At 37.9% G+C, this 27,453-nt stretch overlaps 1 protein-coding gene across 1 annotated transcript in view; it reads right to left on the bottom strand.

The window, feature by feature from the left end:
• The window catches only part of LOC137161497 (uncharacterized), a 106,048-nt gene that overhangs the window by 70,938 nt on the left and 7,657 nt on the right, over positions 1–27,453 (bottom strand). Inside the window, exons 3-4 of the mRNA XM_067560783.1 lie at positions 20,755–20,871; positions 16,188–16,346 (exon numbers count right to left, since the gene is read on the bottom strand). Coding sequence (XP_067416884.1) covers positions 16,188–16,346; positions 20,755–20,871 — 276 coding nt within the window. The remainder of the gene's footprint in view (positions 1–16,187; positions 16,347–20,754; positions 20,872–27,453) is intronic.

Here is a 27,453-nt window from a genome sequence, read left to right as displayed (position 1 = left end):
CCAATGACAGGGATTCCATAACATATCCTAGTGCTTAGCTATCCTTATAGTTAGCAAATATTTGCTAATATTTAATCTAAATCTTCCTGGCTGCAAATTAAGATGATTACTTCTTGTCCTACATGTCAGATCTTTTATGCAGTGAAAGACACTTTTGAAAATATCACAGCCTATATACTGATATAAAAGTAGAAGACTATTAAGAATTAAACACACACACAACACAAATACACAGAGATATGCACACATACTTATGAGATTATTTCTTTATATTCATAAAGGAATTCAAAATTTAAATTTGCCACTGAAGAAATATGTATAATCCCAACTATACCACCCATTATTATACCATTGTTTGACTTCTTTTAAGAGCTACAGTTTTGTCTTCTAAAGCCTCTTTTGTTTGCTACCTCATTTCATCGGACATTACACTATCAATTTACTATATCACACAGATGATTTTTCTCTGTTTCTCCTTATTTTCAGTGCTGCAAGCTTCTTGGTTAGATTTAGTATATTATTTGTACAACAATATGTCCCTAATAAAAAATTAAATAAATAATTACCTCATTATTTGGAATAATGAATTCAACAATACTTCACCTTTGTTATTAAAGCAGCAAGAGTTATTTCTCCCCCAATGTCAATAAATCAAATGCAAGAAGATCCTCCACAAAACATAACCCAGAACAACAAAAACACCCCAAAAAACCCATGGAAAACTGAAAATCTTTAAATGTAAAAACTCTTTTATGCCACTCTTACATTAGTTATGGTGTGATGTTTAAAATTAATACTCATTTTGGATCCAATCCTGGCATTCTAACTCAGACAAAAATCCCACTGTGGTCAGAAGGGGAGTTAAAGGCTTCAGGGCTGTACCCTTAATACACACGATCTGTATCATAATATTGAAAATTCAGACCTTTGATAAAAAGCAAGCAGAGTGCTCAATCCTCCATACACCAAATGTGTGTCATTGACTTGCTGAATATGTGACTAAGACCCAAAATGAAGTGCGCACGCGCACACACGCACGCGCACACACACAAAGCCAGACTGAGAAAGGGATTGGTAATGAAGAGGGGTTTATTTGTTTTTTCTATAGGCTTCCATCATTTTCTAATTCAGCATTTTAACTTCTGATGTTAATTATTTACAAGAGGGAAAAAATACAGAGCTGACACCAGATTAGTGTCAAATGAAGTTAGATGTGGATCTGAAATCAGAGATGTGCCTGATAAATATCTTTGAGGAATGAAAGTAAAGAAAATATAAACTTAAGATCGAGTCTTCAATCACGTTTCTGTGCCTAGGTGAGGCAGTTTATATGTTTACAATCAGAGTATTTGGATCCAAGTCAAAGTGGCTTAAATTATTAAAGATATAAAAAAAACCTCATTATCACACGACACCCTACACATGTCACTATCACTTTAACCACATTTGTAACCAGCCTGTCATGCCAACAAAGTTATTGAAACACAAATGGTTAAGGACAGGAGCAAAAAGCCATAATTTACTTGTCAATTCATCACAGCCTAACCCTGCCTTATCTTAGCTTTATGCTCTCCTCCAGTAATGCAAGCAGAAAGACTGGGCAGACCAGGGCTGTAAAAGAGAGAGAGTGCGCGCACGTGCAACAGTTCTGCAGCATCATTCCAAATGACCCTAGCTCACAGAAACCCGCAGGTCAGGGGTTCTGAAGGTAAAGTGTGGCATACAAAGGGGAAAGCCAAGGAGCAGCTGCATTCTGTGCAGGATCACCTCCAGACCCTTTGTATAACCTAATGTATAGTCACACAAAGCCTTATGGTCTTGGTTCAGAGAAGCATTGAAGTCATCAGTTCTAAAGGACGTTTAAATGCTTTGCTTAATCAGGGCCTAACTTTGAAGGGTTCCCTCTATCGCTTGTACCTAGCAGTACCAAAGAAGTAGCCAATGGCCAGCACTGCTCCCTAAAACTGCAGGGGAGGGACCATTTTATAGATTATCATTAGGCCCTCCCTGAAAAGACTGTAGGATCTGTGAGGCTGAAAGCAAGCCTCCCTCTGCAGCCTCTCAAACTTGTACCCACACAGAAGAGCATTAGGAAAAACTCCATGAGGACCTCTGTTCCCCTCCTACAGGTTTTTCCACAGGAGGGTAAGACATGGCCCAAAGTTTGTGTATTAATTTATTTGTTTAAAATAAAAAGATATTCAGATTATAGATACTGAGCTGCTCCCGTGTTAATGCATTATATAAACTAGTCACTCAATCTAAGACCAAATACTATTTCAATGGGCTCCTGACAAATTTTTCTATCAATATAATGGACACAATAGATCATGCACTTAATATGTCTAATGTGCACAGCGCATGCTTCAAAAGCATTGAAATTAGCACAAACTAGATGCACATTTTTGCATCTTATTCCATAGGATTATTGACATCTATTGTATCACGTATTTAGGGGGTCCTTAATCTGCAAAACACTTACAAAATAATTTAACAACTGTGTGCCAAAGCATGTTTGTGAAGCCTCTAATCCATTAATCTGTGGATGCGATGATTAATTCTTCATACTAAGAATGCTTATAAAATTTCTGATGAAAAATAAAGTTTGTTTGTAAATGCAGAAAATCTGGCCATTTAACAATTTTCTTAACTCTCTAAAAGGCATTAACTGAAAATTCTTAATAAAAACATTTTTACATCTAATTAAAAACTGGGGGAGGGGGGGAGAGAGAGATTAATTTTGATTTTAGAATTCTTTACGCTTAACAGACACAATTATTTTATCTACCATTTGTTTCTTATCCCCCCCAAAACACACATACACACACCCCACTCTGAGCCTATCCTTGTGTGTGCTGAAGTTCAACTCAGAGAACATTTTTAATGCAACAGCATAAGCCAATGAACACAGGAGTTCATAATAGAAAGGTTGAAACAATTTACAATGCATATGCAGATTTGATCTCTAATTATTCGTATATTCTTATGCAAAAGATCTGTGTTTTCCATGAGTTTTCATTCTTTGTTGGTTCCCTTTCATATTAACCGTATACATTAAATGTATACATTTGGCAGTACAAAAATATACCCAGTTTAATAAATATTTAAGAAGCTATTGAGTTTAAGAGTGGGAAAATTAACAGTGCCCATTTTTAGTACTTGGGACCCTAACGCTACAACATTTGAGAACCTAAGACTTGCACTGATCTCTGTAGGAGTGGCATGGAGTAGGGTCTATATTTTCCAGTCGATGTAAGTAGAAATGTATGGCCTTAATTCACATTAACACTGAGTGGGAAATAGTCACATAAAGCCCCTAATCACTGATGTGTGAATAGAACCCATAATATAATTCATTAGCATAGTTTTACAAATCTGAATGACAACTTAGTAATTGGATGCAGTGACTTTCCATGGGTTTTCAGGCACATTGGTATGGCAGTGTGGGGGAATTTTTACTGAGGCAGCCCAGACTGTTTTTGTTCTGTGGATAAACAAAGGACATCAGTCTGCAATTCATCAACACTTTCACCAGCAGTTAATTTACTAAAATTAGAAAAAAGGTAAGAAACCACAACAAGATTCCAGAATGTATGAACAACAGACATTTATGGCTAAAAATGCTAGAAATAATTGTTTAAAAAAAAAAAAAAAAATTAAAAGCACAGATTATTTTTTTAAAATAAATATTAGAATTTCACTTCCTTAACTAAATGAAATTCTCATTCACCGTTACACTGCAAAATTATTTCCTATAATTTTTCTGGCTCCTTTAGAATATAGGAATGGACCTAGACTTTGCTGGGCAGCATGCAACATGACATGAACAGAAATTCACCTAAATTCCACTCCATCTTTGACTTTTTACCCACCTTCCATATACTCACACTCACATTCTCTTCTGCAGCCAGCCAGTAACAGAGTCAAATGGCACCATAGGGCAAGAAATCCGATGATGCTCTGGCAGGCAGATCAGAAAAGTATATGTGCAGTAAGTGTGGGGCCCCAGGAAGGGAAAAGGACCTATAAGACCTGCTAAGGCTATGGCTGGCCTTGATGAAATACATATATGATTAATTCTACAGACCTGCATAGTCCTCACTCAGGGAAAAAGTCAGTGGGAATTTTCCTTGTTAAGGAATGAAAGTACGGGATATCAGTGAATTAGTACAGCATTTCCATGAGTTCCAGTTGCTAGATGCTTCAGATATTAGTGTAAAAATATTACCAGGAAATATTTTAATTAATTTGCACAGGCATAAACATTACTGAGTGCTTCAGTAAATGCAATCTAAAATAGTTGTGCTCTTCAAATATGTCCAGCTCTGAACAGGACAATGGCAAAACAGAATCACCCATGAGCAACTGTACAAAGGAAAGCAGGATGAATACAAGAAGGCTTTCAGAAACAACCTCCATAGGGATACTTAGTTACACTGGGGTGAATGCAGCATAAATACAAACAGATTAGGCCGATAGAAAATAATACAAGTTGACAGAACACTACTTACATTTTTTTTAAATGTTATGTTAATTTTAAAAAAATGCTGTTAACCAACTTGGAAAGTGACTCTTTTCTGACTGGAAAAAAGTTATGTTTTCTTACATAATTTGGCTGTGCTGCAGTCATCAGATGATGACTCTATAAGACTTTACAACTCTTACATGTCTTGCATCCACACAAACTTGCACTGGTTTAACAAGTGTCTTTTAGAATTGACTTAGTTAAAGTGAGGCAAACCTCTGTGTAAATGCTCTTATTTCAGTTTAAGAGTGGCTTTTATGGATTTAGTTTAAATCAACTAGTTACTAACTTAGGATAAACAGAAATAAATTGTTCTTAACTTAAAGCGACTGTCTACACACCATTTTTCACTGCAGTACCTAAATTTAAATTAAATTGGTGTAATTTTCCTATGTAAATAAAGCATCAGACTCTCAGAAACAAACTTGCTACTACAGTTGGGCATATAACCCAAACAAAGTTATCCAAGTGGAATTTCTTTAACAATCCTTTCTTCTTCATACTTACTGCTTTTGAGTGTATGTATACTTTGCCACAAGAACAATTCATTATTTATTTTCCATTTGAAAAAAAAAAAAAAAGGACCTAAACAGTTGCACTTTTTAAAAAAAGATAAAATGTTTATTTTATACAAGTTAAAGTTAAGATTCAGACCATTATGATTAAAGCAGTCTCTTTCCTCTCAATGGCGATGTGGCTGCAAACAGTTCATTGCAGTATTCTCCTGTTAAATATGGAGAAGTGTTTCCTTTAGAAGAGGAAATTCTCTTAAGGAAGTTGTTTTAAGATAAATAAAAGTTCAGGATGAAGCCAGCAAAAGGTGTGAAGGATTTCTCTTTGATTTCCCAATTTGTGTATTTGGGCTCAGACACAGACTACATTTTATGCACATATTAATAGGATGCTAATAAGCCTACAACTCTTCTTTAACATGGACCTGTAGAGACAGCCTGATATGTGGCACCAGATATAATAACCTTCTTAAGTAGAAGCATTTTGTTCGTTTCTTGCAAAAAGGGAATCAGACCATGCCTTTTTAATTTTGAGTTGAGGCTGTCTTGCAAAGGCAGTCTATCAAATTATTCTGATGTTAGGCTGTTAAGTGGTGTCACTAACCAGTTAAAATTGTCTTTGTACATCAAGACAGAGGAACCAGGTCTATCTAGAATAAACTTTAGTAACATATTCTCTTTATCAGTAACATTATGACCAAGAAAAAGTGACTAAATGAGCAAAACTACTTATGTCGGAGATGTCATAAAAAGAACACATCAAAATAATTCAGCACTGAAGCTCACAGTACTGTATTTAAATATTTTTCAAAGTTTTCCATGAGACTTCAGCATATATTCTATTTAAAGGCAATTCTATTTATATTTCCTAGATTTCTCTTCCCTTTGGTTGTTTTCTTAAAATACCCATAGGAAATTCACATTAAACCAGGGTCTTTGTTCCTCAACAGTTAATTTTATCCTGGTTGGTTACTTCTCAGCGAATGTCAGTATCTTCCCTCTGGTAACATTATAATCATTTCTTCAAAGCCAATGGTCATGTCACAAAGACAGGATTTTAATATCAAGTAAGGGAATAAATAGAGGAAGTAGATGAAATCTTCAGAAACAAAGATCTTGTTTTCATGCGTTTTTCCCTAATAATAAAAACAAAGGAAAGATAAAGCCCCAGAAAATACACATCCAGTTCTGCAGTGGTCCAAGAACTGAACTCAGGAACTATATTTAGAGGTACACTGTCAATTTAAAAATAATATACTATAAAAATGTTTTTACCTGTGATACGAACACTATCTTAGATTAGTAAAGATTAGTCTGAAAGATCTTTACAAAATCAAAAAAATTTTTGTTTACACTATTTATACTGTTTATCTTTTTCATTGTTCAACCTTCAAAAAATGGAAATCAATTAAGCCAGTTTCACTTTGGTTTATACTCAGTTTCATTCTCAGATTCTCAGACACGGGAAGGAAAACATTTATTGGTTAAAAAACATGATTTCATTAGAGCTTAAAAGAAAAATCATGGGAAAAAATTACTCTTTGTATTAGATTTTTTATAAAAAAACCTAAATACTGGATCACATTTACTTAACTAAACAAAATGGATAACATTTTCAAAAGCATTTAAGTGATTTAGGTACTTTTGAAAATTTTACCCAGTATTAACTGAGCTGATTTCTAACATGGCCTAATCCAGCTGGACATCATGGATGGGGCAAAATTGTGTTAGAACTGAGTGAAAAATCCTTTTTTTCTGTGCTACTAAGAACCTAACTAGAAGACTTTTTTTCCACCCACAAAATAAAAAAAAAGAAAGAGTCCTAACAACATTTGTCCCTATTCATACTGGTTGGCCAAATCTCATTAAAAACAGCAAAAATGGAACAGTGTTTAAAATTAAACCTTAATTCGGGTTTTAGCTCCATCTATGAAGGACTTAAACAAAAATTATTGATCACTGTTTTTGTACTGTGGTAGGCCAGAAGAGCCCCAGACATGCACACTGTGCACTATATAAACACAGAACAATGTTTTCCACAGTTCCCCAGAAAATATCAGTAATTCTAAGATTGTGTCCAAATCTCCATCTACCACTACTAAAATAACCACATTATTGAATCATTAGACAAATCATTACGTTATTTATTAAAATTTAAATGTATTAGTTAACTAAAATTTAAATTTAAATTGTAATAGTTAAATAAACCATTGGTTAAACTGTGCCTAGGACAGGCAGAGGAAAACCACATTATAAACATGTTTTTGTTTAAATATCTCTCAAAATGAAAACACAGTTGTAAGATTGTTAAAACATGGCTAGACCACAATTGTGTTGTATGTTTACTTTTAAATGTTGTTATTTGTTAAGTGAAAATGACAGCTAAATTTCTTTTATAAACTTATTTTCCAGGGACAAAGGAGGTCACCTCAGCCATCAGTTACCACTAAAGCCAAAACTTGCCATGGTAAATTTTGGGATTTTTTTTTTTTTTGTAATTTTTAAAATTAAAATAGTTCTTGAATTATGAAGTTGCTAAATAGTTTAATAAATTCAGACACTAACTAATCTGGATGCTTTTTTTGCATTTCTAAAACAGTTTAATCTGCAAAATTAACTTCTTTCTCAAAGGAGCTGATGAAAGGGGTATGGTGTCAAAGAGCCATTCAGCTGGATTTCAAGATTGAATTGCAAATTAGTCAAAATGCACTGAGTCGCTGCATGCTCATGTAATCCCCCTCCAATCACTCTCCAACAAGCAGCAAGGCATGGATTGACGTGAACCATCCAGTATTACGCTGAAGATGGATATACGCATTACTGTTAATCACCTCCTACATCTAGCTGTATTTAATCCTCATTGGTTTGTCCCACATGTTGCTAGCAAGGAGCCTCCTAGAAATGACTCCTGCTTTGAAAATTCCTGTCTGAGGTTCTTGTGCAGCAGCCACTAGCTTCTCTTGCAGAGAGAAAAGGGAAGGTTCTGTCTCGCGTGCTGAAGGAATCCCAAAGCACTTCACAAATTAATGATTTATGTGGCAGTGCTATGAGTGGCAAATCATGGCAATGGGCAGAAAAGAACAGGGATGAGTCAAGCAAGTTTGGGGCATCCTGCAAATCTAGTCTAAGCTCCCCAGCTGCAGAGGTGATGCATGGGGAGGGCATGCAGGGTCACATGCCCCCTCCCTCCAGATTTCTACCTTCCATTTAGAAAAAGTTTTGGCCAGGGGGTGGAGGTGGTGCCCCTTCTCCAGGCACCACTGCACAGGGCCAGATCGCTCCTCCACAACCAACAGTTGTGCATAGCCCAAGATTCAGTGTCAACCTTCTTCTCCCCAACGGCAATGCCATGGCATCAGAGTAGGTCTGAGGGATTAGAGCTCAAAGTGAAACTCCAGGGATGTGCAGCTCAAACCGTGTGAACCAGAACTAGCAAGTCTGGCACGGCCCTATGTCTAGAGAGCAAGGCTGGAGCGGGGAGCTAGGCTAGTCCTGCAGTACAGGAGGAGCTCAGCTCACTCGCCAAAAGCCCTGCCCCTCCCCCCGGGATCTCCCACTCCCCAAGGCCAGCAGCTGGCTCTGCCCGGTCCCTCTTCCTCCTCCCCCCCCAGGAAGGAAGGTGTCGAGGGGAACTGCCACAGAGCCCCAAAATGCTCTAATCCAGCCCTGTCTTTAAGCCACCTGTCCACTGCTGCTTCCCTTTAGGGAGCAGGACTCAGCAGCAATGGGAGATGGGGCAAAGCTCCCAGACATAGATTAGAGCAGGAGCAGAGGTTCCCAACAGGAGAAAGGATAGTCATATCAAGACTGGCTCCACACAGGATTCACACTCTAACCACTCCTCTCAAACCTTGCTGGCCACCGGCTCCCATAAACCCCAGGGAACTGACCAGTGATTATTTTGATAGTGGGAATAAAAAATAAAGTTCTCATTTTAGAGCAAGATCTGGGACCAGAGGAAGCGTACATAAATCACCTCCCTTCTGGAAACACCCTGCATATTTCAACAGGGAGTTTAGAATGCTAGTTAGCTAGGTGTGACTCTGCCAGCTGTCAGGTAAAAGGAGTGTTTATTTTATTTTGAAATATTATAAAGAAGTTGAGGATAAAGGTTTGTAGGCTTAAAAGAAAAGTTCAGGTTAAAGTCTTTAAGAAGAACCCATGTTCAGTAGAGCCCCTGGTGGGAATGCATATAATTTACTGAATATTTCAGGTTTACTTGTTATTTGCACTAATATGCAGTGTAAATATCTTGAAGAGTGACTTATTTTCGTACCAGATGGAATAAAATCCTCCAAAAGTGGGAATTTACACCTAACATCTTGGATTTCTGCATTTTCTTCTCCCTAGGTCTCTGTTTTACCATGAGAAAATAGCATACACTTAAAAAGGTGACAGAAAGAGAAAGACATAAAGGAAATATTCTCCCTGATCCTACAAGATAGGTCCCTATCTGTTCAGAGGCCTTCTTGCAATGAAATGCAGAATTCATTAACCCCTTCCCTGCTAACCAAGAATGCATTTCACAAAACTCTACTTAAAACAAAGCAAAAACACACTGAAGTTCACATATATTTTCCATTATATTATCTAGCATATATGAGGCAACTAGGATCTGGTTACAAAAAGCGAGGTGAAGTGTGCACATTAAAATCATCTTGATTTCCATATTGTATGGCTTGTAAATAAGTCCCGGGTAACTCAGCTGTTAAAATAAAGATGAAGTGTTCTGAGACCTGCTTGCAATATCCCAGGGGAATACAAGCTCAAATTCCAGTTTTATTTTTACTTATTTGCCTTTAAGACTTTATTGTTGGGCTGGTTGACAAGCTTCCACGGAAACGGTCTGATGAATAATTGATGGTTTTTGACTAAGCAAAGACATTTTCCCTGAAAGTATCTGTTTTCCAGAGATAATTTTTTTTTTTTTTAAAACAAAAAGCTTAAAAACTGAAAATCCAAAGTCTTTCTGGTTTTTCAAGAGAGTCAAAAGTTCCATTGGAAAAAAAAATGCTTTCCAACCAGTTCTATTTCATTTTCATATTAGTGCTTAGCCTTCAGCTCTTCTATCTTTTGGTGCTTTAAAAGGGTGATTTTCCTTCATTTTACAATGTGAAGAATCAAAGCGTGCCAGTTCTTATGTGGTATAGAAAATCTGCATGTGCAGTGAGTGCTGGGGTTGAGGGAAGGAGATAATTCTGGAGTACTGGGGGAAAAAAACTCCACTGAAGTCAATGGCATTGTGCCCCTTGACACAAGCATAGAATTTGGATTTCAGTATTATACAACCTGTTACAGGAAAAGCTAAACCTTGCATTAAATAGTTTAAATTGCTCAGCATAATTGTATAACAGTGTCATGTATTCCTGTGAGAAGGATTGCAATTTCCTAAACATGCATGTTTTATCTTTAGATATTCTTGAAAACAGTAGGGTAAATTCCCACACACTATATTAACCTGTTAACGCCAAATAAACATCATACAAGCGCCATCTAGTGAAGCTCACAATCATGCAGTTACAAGGGGACGGGAATTCATTGCAGCCAGATTGTTTTAACTTCAACTTGTTAAGGACCCTATGTATAAATATTGCTACAAGTTCACATGCAACACTAAAACGCTGTATTTATTTCCTAGTACAATACTATCATTAGATTTCATTTTGGGGGGGATCCCAGTTTCATCAGTATAGTCCTGCATCTTGTTAGCAGGATGGATGGTTCAGCTATCCCAAAAAGTATCATTATTCATTCATATTGCAGTGATGCCTTGGGACACCAATCATAAACCAGGACCTCATTGTGCTAAGTGCTGTACAAACACACAAGAGACAGTCCCTGCCTGGTGCATCATCATCACAGCACAACGCAGTTTACACATCATGTAGTGTTGCAACATGTGAAATAACAGGCTAGTGACTGTGGAACCCTCATAAAAAGAAGTATATGTCTACATTCAGTAGTGAGTCTCAGAGCTTGGGTCTGCAGACCTGGGTTCACACTGTGTCACTAAAAACTGCTGTGTATACATTTGGGCTCTGGCTGGAGTTTGGGCTCTGAAGCGCAGGGAAGGTGGTGTGCTGCAGAGCCTGAGCTGCCGTGTCAGCTTTTTTAGTGCTGTAGCATGAGTCTTGTAAGTCTGAGTCTGTAGACTGGGGATCTGAGACTTGCTGCAGTGGTTTTTAAAATGCAGCATAAACGTGCATCAGTGGGACTTCTCACATTAGTAAGTGCTCACCAATATGAGTTGTACAACCAAGGCCAATTAGTTTCTGACATCAAAATATCCAATATTTCCAAGTACTGGAGTCCTCAGTATTATCCATCAGTGGAGAATAAACAGTTGCTCTAAAATGCTCCTTCTACAATTCTTCTTCCCCATCTAGCTTCTGAAGGATTACTAAGATCTAGAGACTCACTTGCCACCCAAGTTTCAGTCTCTCAACTGGACCTGCAGACTTAAGAAATAAACTGTGGTCTTTTATTCAAGGCAGCAGTGTTCTCTAGTGCTTATGGTGAACATGACATGCTCAGCAGTGAAGATTCAGGGGGCTATATTCCTCTCCTGATTTAATTAAAAAAAAAAAAAAAAAAGGAATTAGGTCCTCCCAACAACCTCTCACATAAATTTACAGACACTGCCGCAGTAGGGAGAGGTGGACTCCAGAAAAGAAGCTCTCATTAGCAATGGATGGATAGCAAATTCCCAGTATCCTCAGTTAGGGAGTTGCAACTATGGAAACTGGTTTTTGTGGGCCAGACGTTGCAACTTAATTCTGCCTCTTTTCAAAGTCTAGTTAAATTTGCTAATTGACAAGAATGTATTTAGTTCTCAAAACATTTACAAACCCAAGAGTTTAAAGCAAAATCATGAATACTTAAGGATACTGTAAACCTTACACTAACAAACACACAGCACAATCTCTGCTGGCGTAACTGATTTGAATTTAATAGAAGTTGCTGGGTCGGCAACACTTGAAAAACAGGCCAATTATTTAGGAGTCTAAGCAAGGACATAGATGCCAACTTCATGCACCTGTTTTCAAAACTTTTGGCCATAGCCTTTGAAGTCATCTGCAAAGGAAAAACTGGGTTTGTATTGCTTAAGTAGGTGCGTTTCTTAACTTACTTTAAAACACAGTCCACAAATAAGGCAGAGTCCAAAATGACCACTCTTCCTGCAGTTTGGCTTTATGATGTTATTGTTAATTTTTTATTATCCCTCAATATTACATCATGGGGACTATTTTTTTTTAAAGTCTTCTCAACATACAAGATCTTTAATCATAAGAAAGCCAGTGTCTAAAATGTATCACCTTGAATTACCATTAAATCCTGACCACGAACAAAATCCATAGGTTTGGGTTGTCAGGAATTGTGTTAAATCCTCTGCAGAACTGTTGCGTTTTAGGTGCTCAAATGCACTCGTACTCCAGTTTCAAACAGTTGCAGTGCCTAAAACCACCATCTTCTAGAGATCACTGGTCGTGAACACTCCTAACGTGTTCCTGAGGTGCTCATTCGTACCCTTAGGAATCCCTCCAGGTGCTCCAACAATCACTGGAATCATTTTTGTTCTAGTTTTCCATAATCGTTCTACTTTGTGGCAGAGGTCTTCATGCTTTGTCATCTTCTCTTCTTGTTTCTTTTTTGTTTCTATCTGCTGGTACGGCAGTGTCAATTAACATGATGTTGTTGGTCTTCCTTCTACAACAACGGCTAGCCTGTTGGCCTGCACTGTTCGATCTGTGGAAACTGCCAGATCCCCTAAAATTTTATTCTGTTCATTCTCCATAATGCTTTCATAATACCGCATGGTTTGTTTATATTCTTGTTCAGTTATGCCAATGCAGTTGCTTGACAACCTCATTGTGTCTGTTCATATATTCTCTCCCATCCAAGCTCCTGCAGGCCCTGAACACCTGGCTCCATCATCTCTTCTTTTATTTTTTGTTATTAATTATTATTATTTTATAAGAGAGAATTCAGCTCATGCCTTCTTTCCACGCTTGGCTGCTCTCTCTTAGGCTTGCACAATCCAGACCCTAGATCTGCAGAGACGTACCTTACATTTATAAGTGAGATAAGTAACAGAAATCACGTAACGTTTACACCACACAAAGCCTCATGGATGCATGTGGCATGCAGGAGTGGGGCCAGGCCAGGCCTTTGGGAGTCCGATTACCAGCCATTAAATGGCAACCCTAACAACAGGGTGGAATATTACAATTACTGACAGCCTGTTAACATGCCTTTTTTGCTTCGTCATGATGTACAAACATAGGATTAAAAGGTTGGGGATATATTATATTGTGGTTTAAGAATTTTTTTCCTCCTCCTGCATCTATTTTCCATTAGAAATTCAGTTTATATTTATTCTGTTTTCCCAAAGAAGGCTCAAGGGACAACTAGTGACTTAGTACTTTTATGACATCATCAGTACCAAGCAAGTGAAACTTCATTCAAAGGGAAAGTGATTTTTATTCAGATTTTTTTTAAAGTAAAAGTTGTAAACAGCTATTTAACTAAAAAATTCTACAAAGAGTTAGAAGAAAAGGTCTCTTTTCGTTTCTGGACATCCACCTTTTAAATTAAAAGCTGAAAAGTTTTAAATCCACCTCTCTGGGTGGTCCAAGGAATCCTTCATCAAAACCATGGGTGACTAGACTTGATATTCATGGTATTTCTAAGTAAAAAAACTAGCAGAATAAAAAATAAGAAAGAAATTTTATAGTAAACAACTTTTCAGGTCTTCTTTGTATGTCATAACAACAAGAAAATTTAGCTATGATTCATGATTCTAGGTTTGCCTTTTAGTTTTCTACTTTGAATATGGCCCATGTTTTTAACTGAATCTGAACAAATTATCCAATCTCATTTACGCAAGGCATATACTCAGTTACAATTCCAAACTATGGAAACTGCTGTCTTCAAAGGTAGATATGTAAAAGTTCATTCATATCTTCATGTAAATTCAGAGCATTGGAAGATCTACTGTCTGAACTTTTGGATTGTAGAATTTTCCAGCTTCTGAAAGCATACTGAATTTTACCTCTTTTGCATAAAAAAGAGGAATCTTTGTCAAAGATAATATTTTTAGTATTTTCCTCAAGCTCTGGTAATAATTAAATTGGTGGCAATTTTTGCCCTATTAGCATTGTGCTGAAGAGCGTGTTTTTATTAAGGGCTGACTGACATTTTAATCTATTATATGGATATTGACGTTGTTTTAGATTGTGAATGCTTTCCTTTTTGTATTCGCAAAAAACATGTCTTCTGCAATCTAATAAAATTGACTTGACTGTATAAAGTAGATAAATAAATACAGCAGCATAAACCCACATTTCTTATACTTTGTAGGTTATGTTTAATGGCTGCATGATAGCCAGAAAAGTGATTTTATTGGTTCACATCATCCTCTTTTCTTTTAAACAACTTTGGAAATGAGAGGGTACTTAACAGTAATTGTTGATACTACTCACCCGCCTTCCCCTCTGCCTTGAAGTTCTATATATTGTGAGAAACCTACAGACAGCGAGAAGAAACTGAGGCAGTCAGGAGGTGCATTCCCTTTGTAGAATAATGCAAGGAGTTCAACTTCATGTAACATCTCTTTTGTGCAATCCTCACCCCACCAACATGCACAGCTTTTCAAAGCAGTTCCACAGCTCAACACCAAGAGCACCATATCCCAAATTTGGGAATGCACCGAGGCAATTCTCGAAGAAGAATAAGTAACACACAGATATTACATTTCCCACTGATGCCTGAAAACGAAGTTCTAAAAATGTACATGTCTTTCTCTCAAGTCTTCCAACATTACGCGGGACTATCCTCCTCATTTCAGTTTAATTTCATGTGTCATAGGAGAGCAAGAAGACCATTTGTTTTTTTCCACAAATCAGAATTTGTGATTGCTAAGTCAGAAAAAATTATCTTGTTTTAAACATTTTTATATTTCTTAAAATATTTTAGTCCTAATTTCCTCTGAAAGTGGCTGTCCTATACTAAAAAAAAACCAAAAAAACCAAGAGTTCTGTGACACTTTAAAGACTAACAAATTTAATATTTGCAGGCATAAGCTTTCGAGAGACTTCAGCTCTCCTCTTCAGATGAATAGTATTACTGCATCTGAAGAAGAGAGCTGAAGTCTCTCGAAAGCTTATGCCTGTAAATATTAAAATTGTTAGTCTTTAAAGTGCCACAGAACTCTCGTTGTTTTTGCTGTATACAGACTAACACGGCTACCCCTCTGGAACTGTCCTATACTAAGAGTTTTACAGCACTAGCCTTTTCAGATACACTTTTTAGCCTTATCTACTCTGAACTTTTTCTTACAATTTCCCATTCTTGCATCATCACCAGTTCAGCTTCACTGGTGGGACCAACAGGGAGAGAGTACTTAATGTGCAAGTTCAGAACAGACACACCATCTTACTTTTGTGGCTTGTGTTCCACATTACGGAATAAGTACAGTAGGTGATTGTGCTAGGGATTGAGCATCCATCACTTTAAAGCAACACTGCCAGGTAGTTTAAGTTCAAATTTTAGTTTTTACATAAAATGGGGGGAGGGGAGAAAGTCTTTATAAAAGCTAATAACATGAATGTCAATAAATGCTAGCAAGTGACTCACTGTGAAAGAAAAAATGAAGTGTACTAGTTTATTTTCATACAGCAAAAATGGCAAAAAGTAAGTTAGCTTTCTCAGAATCATTTGTCTTTAATCATCAATTATTATTAGTGACTCGAGCAAGGACTTTTTTTTTTTTTCAAGTATTTTTAATCGCACTGTGCTCTTAAGAACATTTTCCAGTTTGTCAGTCATTTTTCTTCTTGCAACAAGCTCACTTTCCAGCAGAAAATCCTGAATTTGAAACATTCAGTAATTCCCCACCAATAGATCAAATTGCCCACCTCCCATGAAAGGAAAGGATTTTAATAGTTAAATCGTATTAATTCTAATGGGAGTTATCCACACAAATCCCGCATATTGATAAGAGAACAACAAATACAATTTCAAAAAGATATGGAAAAAAAAAAATCTCAAATTTTCTAATCAAGCCTTGTATTCCTTTCTAAACATCTCCTAATGTTATGTTTTCAGTAGGCAAATCCCCTTTCTTTTCCCCTCAAAATAAAAATTCATACCTTTTTTCTTCCTCGCTGTTCAAGGTTTTGCTTGAAGTTGAGATCAGACATTTGGATCTGAATTCGCTGCTTTTGAACTTTCTTATTCAATAAATCCCTGTAACGCACGTACATGGCATTTCTCAGCCTATATAGATTCTTGTAGTTTTCAAGATGGCGCTAAAAGAAAATAACCCAGATGAATTTGGGGTTTGAGTTTACTTATTTTTTTGTTAAATGTGCATTTTCTTTCCACTAACCACTTCCATTTCCAAAATAGCACAGATGGACTTTCTTGATCAGAATATAGGCTCATTTTCAGAGCTGTGCAGGCACCAGATTTTTTGTTTCAGGGAAAGAGTTTCACAATTTTGAAATTTCCCATGAACTGAAGTTCCAAAAAACAAAACAAAACCAAACCCTGCAATTTGGGATGATCAGAACACTGCTTCAATTTTGACTCCTCTCATTTTATAATACACAATTTGAAAAGACAAACAAAAAGTCATTTTGAAACAGAAAATCAAAATGCTCCATTCCAAAAAGGTTAAAATGGAAAGTTTCAACAATTTCAGAATGAATTTTTATCAAAGACAACACCTTTCTGCAAAACATTTCACTTTCAACTAATCTACATTTTCCAGCCAGCTTTCTACTCATTTCTATTCTAATCACCATGAACAGGGAATAGAGTCAGAATTCATGTGCTGACGAGGATCCCCAACTCCCAGATCAGGAGGGACTGGGAGTGAAGGGAAAGAGCATCTTGCATTGTTCTCAAAGAAATGATATGGGCATCAGGGCCAACCCTAAACCAAACAGTGCTCTCCCCACCTCCCCCATTTGCTAAGCTTTTGAATACCTTATTTTTATTGCATTTGTAGCCTGATGCACGATTTGCATGCATGATTTATACCTTACACACTTCAAGTTTTAAAACACAAGTATACTTTCACAATTAGACAGTAAAACAGGGTTCACAATATCACAGCTGGGCCCTCACTTCACTTCTGTTTGATCTTATATCTCACTGACTGACGCCCCACCCCTTATATACCCACAAGGGCCTGGATGACAACATTCTAGGAGATCTAAGAAAAATGTAGTTCTCAGAATGTCTGGAAGGTTCCCCAAGATTCTACAAAGGTCCAGAACATTTTAGGAGGTAGTGAAAAATGAATCCACATACGGAATACTTGAAACATTTTACTTCAAACATTCTATTTTCCCTTTTGTTGCTAACAACAAAAACTGCACCCCAAACCCAACCCCGGCACTCCAGGTGGTCTCCTGCCCCTACATCCAGCCCTGATGGGCATCTAATAGCTGTAAGAATGGATGATACTTGAGACTTTGTTGAGGTGGAGATCAACAGGAGAGAAGTCGTTGGGAGGGTAGGCAAAGAATATGTCCTTCTCATCTACCTAACAGTTGTGCCTACAGTACCTCTCTCTGAAACTCTAGCAGGCACACTGGGTATTCCAATTCTGCACTGATATCCTCTGCAACCCCCTTGATTTCAATAGGATGTAAATCAGCACAGAATTTGGTCCCTGAAGCAAGCTGGTAGGCACCACTGGAACTTGCATTCAGTCCTCATCTCTAGGCAAGGGGGAAAAGAAGAAGGATCCTGGGCCCTGGAACTCCTGGAAAGATGGATGAAAAAGCCAATGAAATCATGTCCTGACTGCAGCAGCAGCACCGCTGTAGTTTAAACAGTAATTTAAACCCTATCAAATCTATCAAAGCTCTTGATGAAGCAGCCCTAGAAGTCTGAGAAATAGTTCAGCAGAAAGAGGGGTGTTTGCTGCCCTGAAAACAGACAAGCCTATTCTGCAGTTCCAGCTGGAAAAGGTTGAGTTCACATTTTGCCTCCACGACCTTCAAGCTGTGGATGTATTTTAATGCTACATCCACACATCTAAGCATCTGTTTTTATGCAGTACCTGGGTTAAGGTGCAGGCAGCAAAGTTCAGCAATGATTCTTGTCATAAGACACCTTCAGAGGGACTAGCTTCACAAAGCATTAGAGAGAACGAGACACCTGTAATTATGCTCCTTTAAAGAAGCTTCTGATGTGACAGATAAAGCCAAAAGAATGGGGAAGAAAAAGAGAAGATGTCATAATAAAAAAATAAAAATAAAAAAGCAGTTTCACTTTAGGCTCATTCTGGAAAGCATCCGGAAAATCTTACTTAAAAAAATAAAAAGCCCTTTAAAGCTATTTTAACAGTTGTTTTGGATATCCCTATTTGCTTTATTCTATCTTTAAATTAAAGGGGGGTGGGGAGAGAGACACAGCAAGAAAGAGATATTTGATATATTTAGGATCTTCTTTATGATGATAAAATACAGCTAAGGATATCGTGAAACTGGATAATGGATAACGTAGGTAACAAAACTGTGGATCTCAGCCATTAAAATATTGTACTAAAAGCATTCAGTGAGTGTTCTGGTACCTAGAATACTAATCAGTAGTATATCTGGGGCCAAGTTCTGTGCCACTGAAGTCAATGTGTCTTGCCATCAACATCAATGGCTCAAGAACAGGCCATTAGGGGTCAGGTTAATAAAGAAAGATGGCTGAAAAATCCATTAGCATAACTGCATACCTACATTTATACATGCAATTACTACAACTGCATGTTCAATATAATTACATATGAAATTCCAATTGTGCATGCAAGTGTAAAAGCACAATTGTACACATACTTTACACACAGTCCTCAAAACTCCTTTAAAAATGTGGGTCCACTATGTATTACATAGCAAGTCATTTGAATACTAGCAATAAACTTCCAATGTATCCAATATCCAATGTACCTTTCCATTTAAATACTTAAAGCTGGATACTCATTAGTATCATACAACAGCCAGTGCTTTCTTTGGTCTAAAAGGAAGTGCAATATCAGTTGAATGTCTGCTCTATCTGGGAATGATATGCTGCATGAGTTTGGGGACAGGTGAATCTACCAGGTCTTTTCTTTCTCTAACTTCTATGACCTGATGTACTTAATTCTAAATTAGAAGGAACTTAAGTATGAATTATTTTCTTCTCTTCTCTGTGCATTCATTCAAAGTGTCTCTATACTATCCACTGTTATACTCTGTATATTTACAATCAGAATATAACTATTCTCAGGTTAATGTATTTGCAGAAGAAATGAAATAAATGCTAAATATTATGGTGAGTTCCCAGCAGATGGTGCTGTTGACTATCATCTGGTTCAACACCACCACCACCACCACCACGTTCCCACTGACCCATGAGGAGTGTATCATAATCTATTTTACTCCTACCACAGCAGAAGAATTTCTGTGATCTGTAACTCAGTAAACTGCCAGACCCCAAATCCATTTTCAGTAGAGATGTGTGCTTTACTCAAGTGCAGATAAGTAGGTAAGGGTGCCTGCTTTTCTCTATAAATTGTTTGGGCCCCTGACAACAGAGGTATGTTTGGATTGTCAAGTATCCAAAGAACTTTATACAGCATCATAGCTGTATGGAGATACGATGTAATGATTGACAACATCTGTATATATTATATACTAATTTGTGTATAGACACACAGACAGACATCCATCAGGGCAATATTATGGAAAGAAAAATATATATTTATAGGATTTATCTTCCTTAAATCGAAGTAAATTGGGAACTTAAACAGAATGAGTATCTCTTCAACTGAATATAGTAACAATCCTTTGGCACCTTCTATGACTTCATGACTGGCACGTTACTGCATACCATGGCCACTCAGAAGATGCACTGGAGCTTAAGGAGAACCTGCTTTAGCTATTAGCAATGTTGGAGCTAGGACATGCACAGCTGACAATTTCTGCTTCTATTCAACTGAGTGCAGCGGTAAACACGCAAGGCATACACAAGCCATGTCACTACTACACAGCAATGTACAGAAGTATAAAAGTGAAAAAAATGGAAGTGACACCTTTAAAAAAAAAAAAAAAAAAAAAACCTCACACCACACTGCCACATTATGAAATGAACATTCACTAATATTATCCATATGTTTACTTTAGCTAAACTTTTTGTTTGATACACAGCTGAACACTCTCATCTACACCTTTACAAATAATTAGTAATTCTTACTCTATGATTTATCTGCAAGCTGCTAAAAATCCATCTGTTATAAGAGCAACCTGACTCTTCCAGGAAGCATACTGATAATTACAGCTACCTTAAATTCACATGAATCCTCCTATTTCCCTTCACCTTAGTAAATACATACCAGGAATGCCTTTTTGAGGAGGGATTTTAATACTAGAACTGTATGCAGTTAGATACAACTGGATGCAATTTTTCTCTCATTTACACGGGTTAAGTCAAGAGCAACACCACTGAAAGTAACAGAACACAACATAAGGGTAAAATGGGCATTACCAACATCAGCATCTGCTTCTTTATCAGTCAAAGGAATGAATAAGCCCTACAACCAGAGAAGCCATCAGGCTATCTGGATAACTATGGAGAGCTCTTCAGCTCTTGGACAGTCAAGTGTTCTAACTCTATGGAGTTATTACACACAGTAGTTTAAGTTCAAGTTATCTGCAAACATCGTACTGGAATTACCTGTTCTAGCATGGCCCGTTTCATTGCATCTTCTTTGTCTTCATCACTAAACGATGATTTGTTGTTCCTCTTCTTTCTGTTGTCATCTTTGATCATTTTTTGCGGGGTTTTGCCATTCTGGACAGAAACATACAGAGGCTGATCAATCATGGCTAAGATAAATGCCACACTTTAAAAACATATATACCTTCTTCAATGCATAACAGAACTCCTGCTTTCTGTCTCTTTCACTGAAATCAAAGAATAGCCAAATAATAGAAAAGTTAAACTTTCAGAATTGCGGCAGCGTGGAGCTCACTCTTGGATCAGTTTGAGAATTTATTTATTTTAAATCTTAACCATAAATATTTTTCGTTCAGTTATTGTTCAGTAATAATATTGGTTACTAAAATATTCCAGAGAATATACACAAACTAATATAAAAACACTTTGTTTCTACAGCTTTCAGGAACTGAGTTCGCTGTATGTGCTTGGACCAGATCACTGGCAGATCAGCACACCCCCACTCCAAGTGTAAAGGACTCATGAATGGCTATATCCACTTTAAAAAAAAAAAAAGTAATTTTGAAAGGCGAATACATGTGTGCACGCACACACACACACTTCCAGGGTCTAATCCCAATTCTGAAACACACACCTTCATAAAACGAGTTAAAGTTGTAAACTCGTATCAACAATTTATTATATATTTCTGCTCCTCTTGACTGCAACACACACAAGCACCTGGGTTAATGCAATCCTAAATGATTGATCTTAGGGACAGAATTGTGCAAGCTGCACCAGCAAGTCATAGAAATTTCCCCATACATACATACTTCACAATTTCTGCCAGAACCCAAAGCCTGCTAGATCCAGGTGCACACACATACAAGACCCAAAAGTTCCAATCAAGGGACCTGTAATGTGCACTGATGGATCCAACACATTTTGCAAAATCTTCTAAACCCAAAAATGTTGTTGGAATATCAAGGTGCCAAAGGTAAATTCACAAGAAAAAAATCCTAGACAGAAAAAAAATTAATCTAGAATTAAAGTGGTGAAATTATACCGATGTCTTACTAAAACCAAACCTGATTAGAACATTGTGACTTTACAAACGACAAATGTCAGATGGCCAGGAAACTATGTCAAGATCACATACATGCACGCACATGTGCGTGCACACACACAGAGCAATAATTAAGTGCCTAGAAGCTAAAATAAACCAAATTTTAAAAATTCATCTGCTTCTAAAACTTGAGAGGGTGAGAAGAAAAAGCTTTATAGTAGGTTGGTTGTACTCTTAAATATTTATGTACATTTGCTCCAGGCAGTGAAAATGTGTTATTTGAGATTCAGTGTGAATACATCCCTTTCACTGACAGGAGACCAAAGTCAGTATCAGAAACTGCTACCTAAGAAATAAATTTGGTACTATTTAAAAAACATCTTTGTGCAACTCTGCATGTTCTTCCACAGTGATACAACTGGCTGTTCAGGATAGCACTGAATTTACATTGATAGTTAGTCAAAAGTACTATATAAAACCAACTGTAAAGCATGCAGGACAAAGTTTGCTAAAAATATAGAAAAATAAGAATGATCTACCGCTAAAAAGAATCGGTATTAAAAACCCCAAACTATTTATTTTCCTCTTATTTACAAAATCTCTCTCTCTCTCTCTGGCTGGGGACCAAGGAACAGCTCAATGAGCACATTGCTCACAGTGGGAAGAATCCCCCTTGCATTGTAAGTAATTCCTTGCTACCAAGGACACACTGCAAACATGCATAATCCTGGCCATTCCCATCCTGCAGAAAGGTCTGTATGTGAACACTCAGTTTAGAAAAATGGCAGACTGCCACAGTACAGCAACTGCAACAAAAGCGAGAAGGAGAGAGCCTTGGCTGAGCACAACTCCACTTCGTGCAAAATGCAGCCACTATAACTATAGCAAAAAATGTACTGAAGATATAAAACACTGCCATTGCTACCAGCCAGTTTTTTTTGACCTGGAGAAGAAAATCTCATAGAAGGGCTAAACTCAAATCCATCACAGGAGGCACTCCCAATGCCTTTGATGAGCTAACAACCCAGCTGCCTGAATCAAACACTGAGACAATCATTAGCACACTGTCTCAAACGCTCGGAGATTCCTATCAAAAGAAAAATCAGTGGAATGAACATCCGTTATTTTACAGAGGGTAGCCGTGTTAATCTGTTTTTAGCCAAACAGCGAGAGTTCTGTGGCACCTTAAAGACTAACACATTTATTTGGGCATAACTTTTCGTAGGCAGAAACCCACTTCGTCGGATGCAACCGAAGTGGGTTTCTTCCCATGAAAGCTTATGCCCAAATAAATTTGTTAGTCTTTAAGGTGCCACAGAACTCTCTTTATTTGACAGATGCAGACATATCTATTCCCACGCTGGGGTAGTCTTGAGTGACACACATGAGAGAGACAGAAATTGAGTGACGGTCCAAGCACATGCGCTTCACTCCTCTCCAAGCGTGCAAGATTACTTTACTTAGATACATGTAGATGGGGGACAGCACTTATGAGAACTGACTGGGTGACAGTCTGGACACAGCTGTTCTCCAGAGAGTTTGGGAATTGTAAGCTTTGCTGCTGCTTTTGCTGTTGATTTCCCATCCCTTCTCAATGTAACAACAGGAACTTTGCTCCACCAAGGAAATCAGCCTTGGCACCTTGTTTGGCCACTTTGCTCAATACTGTCTCTGTGCTTTTCTTCACCCACCCTCTCGCCAAAACACAATGCCCTTCCCAAGCTAATCCCCAAAGCCACATTATCTCCTCCTCCTTCTTCCACCATATCGATACGAAACTGGCCAGTTAGGTTCCCAACTTCCTGTTAGAAAAATAAGACTTTTAGAACAAAGTCTTTGCTCCATCATGGCATGCACTTGTTTTCACTGAGCATTTGTATAACATTTTTAAGTTATCCCTACCTTCCCCTCTCTCCTGCACCACTGTCTTGTAACCCCACCCGACGCCAGGTTGTGTCTGAAATTAATTTATAAGCTTCATGTAAGCTCCTGTCTGTATTGGAATTCTGGGCTGGCACAATTCTGGGCACTAACAATACAGTAAATAATATTGTAATAGGAACAATATACCTAAATCTCAATGAGGAGCAATTATCATGAGTCTGTGGCTATTCATTTCTCTCTCAACAAGAAAATCCACTTCTGGAGTTCAGGCCCAAGAACAAGAGGGTTTGAAAAAGTGGTGACCCATTACCACAAAAGTCTTAGTGTTAAAGAGGATTAAATGACCAGAAATGGACTTTTGATAGCAAAGCAATGTTTGGGTCCCCTTTAAAACCATTAATTCGGGCAGTCCAGCTGCAACACCTGAGATTCTCTATGTAATTATCTTGGTGTGAGCACAGGCTCCAAACTCTGATCTGCCAGCTGAATGAGATTCCATCCCAAGGCAGGTCGGTGAGGAAACAACGTGTTTCAAACAGTAGTGTATGTTTGTAAAGGCAGTAAAGGAAACGAACTAGCATAGACAATGCAATGATGGCATTCATTATTCATGAACAGTGCAGTATCACAGCATGTACACCATGAAAACCAGATTTCAACAGTTGAATCATCAGTTAAAGGGAAGAAAGCTACATTAACATGCCTAAACCAAATTCAGTCCTGGTTTGAATGAGTGCAATTATATGAAGTCAATGGAAATGCACTGCTTAAACCAGATATGAATCTGTCACTTGGTGTGTTAATGTTGCTCTTTCCTTTATCTGATAATTCATCTGTTGAACTATCTCCATGGTGTACATGACATAATACTACATTGAGTCCACATGAACCAACATTGCCCAATGTCCCTGTTACACCATCTTTGCTACTGTTTGTTTTAGGTTATGTATTGCCTGCCTTATGTCTAGAATTTAAACAAGATAGAGTAAGTAAACAGTAATGTAGAACTCATTTTAGCTTTATTATGTTATGCTATGCTACCATTTAACATTCAGGTAGATTCAGGACAGATTCTGTAATGCAGAGACATCTGGATCTCAGCACCCAAGAACTAAATGAATACAAGGCCAAACCTCAGTATACTAGCAACAAAAGGAAAGAACAAACAAACACAGAAAAATAAGGTACAAACTGTACCTCCGCATTAAATCCCCTTGCTGCACTTCTTACTGACGGGCCTGCGGGTCTTTCCTTTCCCAAAGTCTACCACAGACTGCTCTCCTGCCCTCTAGTAACTCTTACCCTAGAGGGGGTTACCAACCTGCCTTGCTGTTAAATAGCACCTTATTACAGTTTTGCCTCAATCCAGCCTCTACAGTTTACATAGCAACCATTTCTGAACGGGAAAAAAAAGGGCAAATTTTCACAAGCTAATTTGTCAGGCATTTTTATGGGGTTGCCTGTACAAATCCTTCTTTCACACATACCTAGTATTATGCACAAACAAATAAATTTGCAGCTAAAAATTTAGAGGCTGTTTATGAATATCTGGCCCTGCAAGTCATATACAATATAGTTTTACAGAAGTATTTAATACTTACAGATAAGCAATAGGAATGTCCCTTAGGCAACTGTTCAATGTACTGAAAAGAGAATGGGTCACATGATCCTTATTTATTTCCATCTCAAAATTCTGTAGAAGATGAGATACAAGGAAAACCCTCTACCAAACAAAAACTCAGTTCACAATAAGACTTTTACCAGAGCATAAGTGTAACATCACAGTAACTCTGAATATGGTGTATCAAGTGATATGGTAACAATTGATAAATAGCTTAATAGTTTTAAAATTTGTTCTCTAGCCACATCAGTCAGTAAACTGCATGCAGAAATGATTGTTAGAAGTTTCCTGTCACTGGGGGAGGGAACTGTGGTACAAGTATTCATGGCAGGACCCACCAGCCTCCTACACCACAAAACCCTGATTCAACCCCAGTGCTAGTCAATCCTGTGTACTGAATGAGACTGGGGTCCTGTGAGAAAATTAGAATGTGATCATGTAATTAAAGGCTCGCACTGTGTGTGCGCGCACAAGGAGGCCGAATTAAGGTTGTACAAGAGACCTTAATTCTGACATTTCCTAATTTTTGAGTGCTCAACTTTGCAACTATTTTTGTGCACTTTGCTTTTTAAAAAAAACAGGAAACTGAATAAACAAATTCCATCATGTGACACCATATTGACACCCACATGGGTCAGCAGCAGGGTTCAAACCTTTAGATCCACTACACAGACCTCTTCCACTGTAGCTACCAGCATAACCAGTAGCAGTACTAGGCTGTTATCCTCTACAAGGACCAGTCACTAGAGGCAGATGACAAACACTTTGCCAGTGGGGGTTCATCAATATTTGATGACAACAGTGGAATGGTGAGATTCAGGAATCCTGTGGTCTATTCCAGGTTCTGAAGGGAGGATACTCTGATGGTTAGAAACCCATCTACCTCTGTCCCCTCCCCCCACAAGCCTGATCCCCTTCTCCCCTCCAGTTTGTCCCTGTTCCAGTCGTAGCTCTTCCTCACTGAACTGTCTCATTCCATTCTCCTGCCTTCCACTGGCTCCTCATCCCAGTCCCTCCAGGCTCCTTGTCCCTATTTACTCCCTCCATTGCCATTTCCCCAAGTCTGACTCTTGTCCCTTCTGTATTCTAGTCCAGTCAAGCAGCCATCTCCTCCACCTCACTGCCTGGTTACCAGCTGGGGGACCGCAGAGAAAACAGGCGTGACAGTCTTCCCGCTCTTGGTTCCTGGGCTCACTTTCACAATGGGCTGCAGCATCTGGAATCAGCAACTGCAGGGAAAATTGTACACATCCCCTGGAGCCCCAGGCTGGAGCCTGTTCCGTGCAGATGGAATCTTTAGGGAATTTAGCTACCAACCTCTAACGAGACTCTACTGAGCATGTGTAAAATGAGATCTTTCTAAGGCTTATAATTTGATCAAACATGGGCAGTTTTTCCACAAGAATAGCAAAGCCAAATCCCTGACACAAAGTCAACCCTCCTGCCAAATGTTAAGTCCCTGCTCCAAAACATGGAGGTGCCAGAGCTTCTCAACCAAATGGGTGAGAGAATTTTTCACCTGGGCAAAACAACGTATTTTTCCTCTCACCTCATTCTTGAAATGGCTGAACCATTTTTGCTGAAGCTTTTCAAAAATATTTAGCTTGCGACAAACACCTCACATGGAAAACTTTAGCCCAAATGGTTAAAATATGGCAATGTTACAAGCAATTGAGACAAGAGTCTTATAATGGAACATGTTGGGCAACCCTACCTAATAGGCAGCACTACTGGCTCCATTTATAAACACACACGCTCTTTACACAATGGTGCCCTGATCCTGATTGGGACCTCTGGGCACTGCTGTAGTACAAATATTTAAACAACAACAACAGACAATGACCTTATGGAAACAAAATAAGCAGAAGAATGTATTGAAGGGAGACACTTGGTGTTCTCATATATATTAAATGTCAGAATACATTACCTATGACTCCACTTTGCAGTTCAGCATGGCTTTTATGTGGAAGATATAATGCTGTGATTGATAGCTCTATAAATGTTTGCTGAATGCCCTATTTGCCCTCACATCATGTACAGAAGCACTTAATTCTCGACTTACAGAATGGGCCATAAGGGAGACCTATTTTTCATTAGCTCATCATGGAGATCTTCAAATTCCATATTTTAATTTTATTACAGTAAA

Source organism: Emydura macquarii, unplaced genomic scaffold (genome assembly GCF_026122565.2).
Source record: "Emydura macquarii macquarii isolate MOO-44397 ecotype Brisbane River unplaced genomic scaffold, CSIRO-AGI_Emac_v2 contig_2308, whole genome shotgun sequence".
Classification (NCBI taxonomy): Eukaryota; Metazoa; Chordata; order Testudines; family Chelidae; genus Emydura; species Emydura macquarii.
This window is presented reverse-complemented; position numbering and strand designations above follow the sequence as displayed.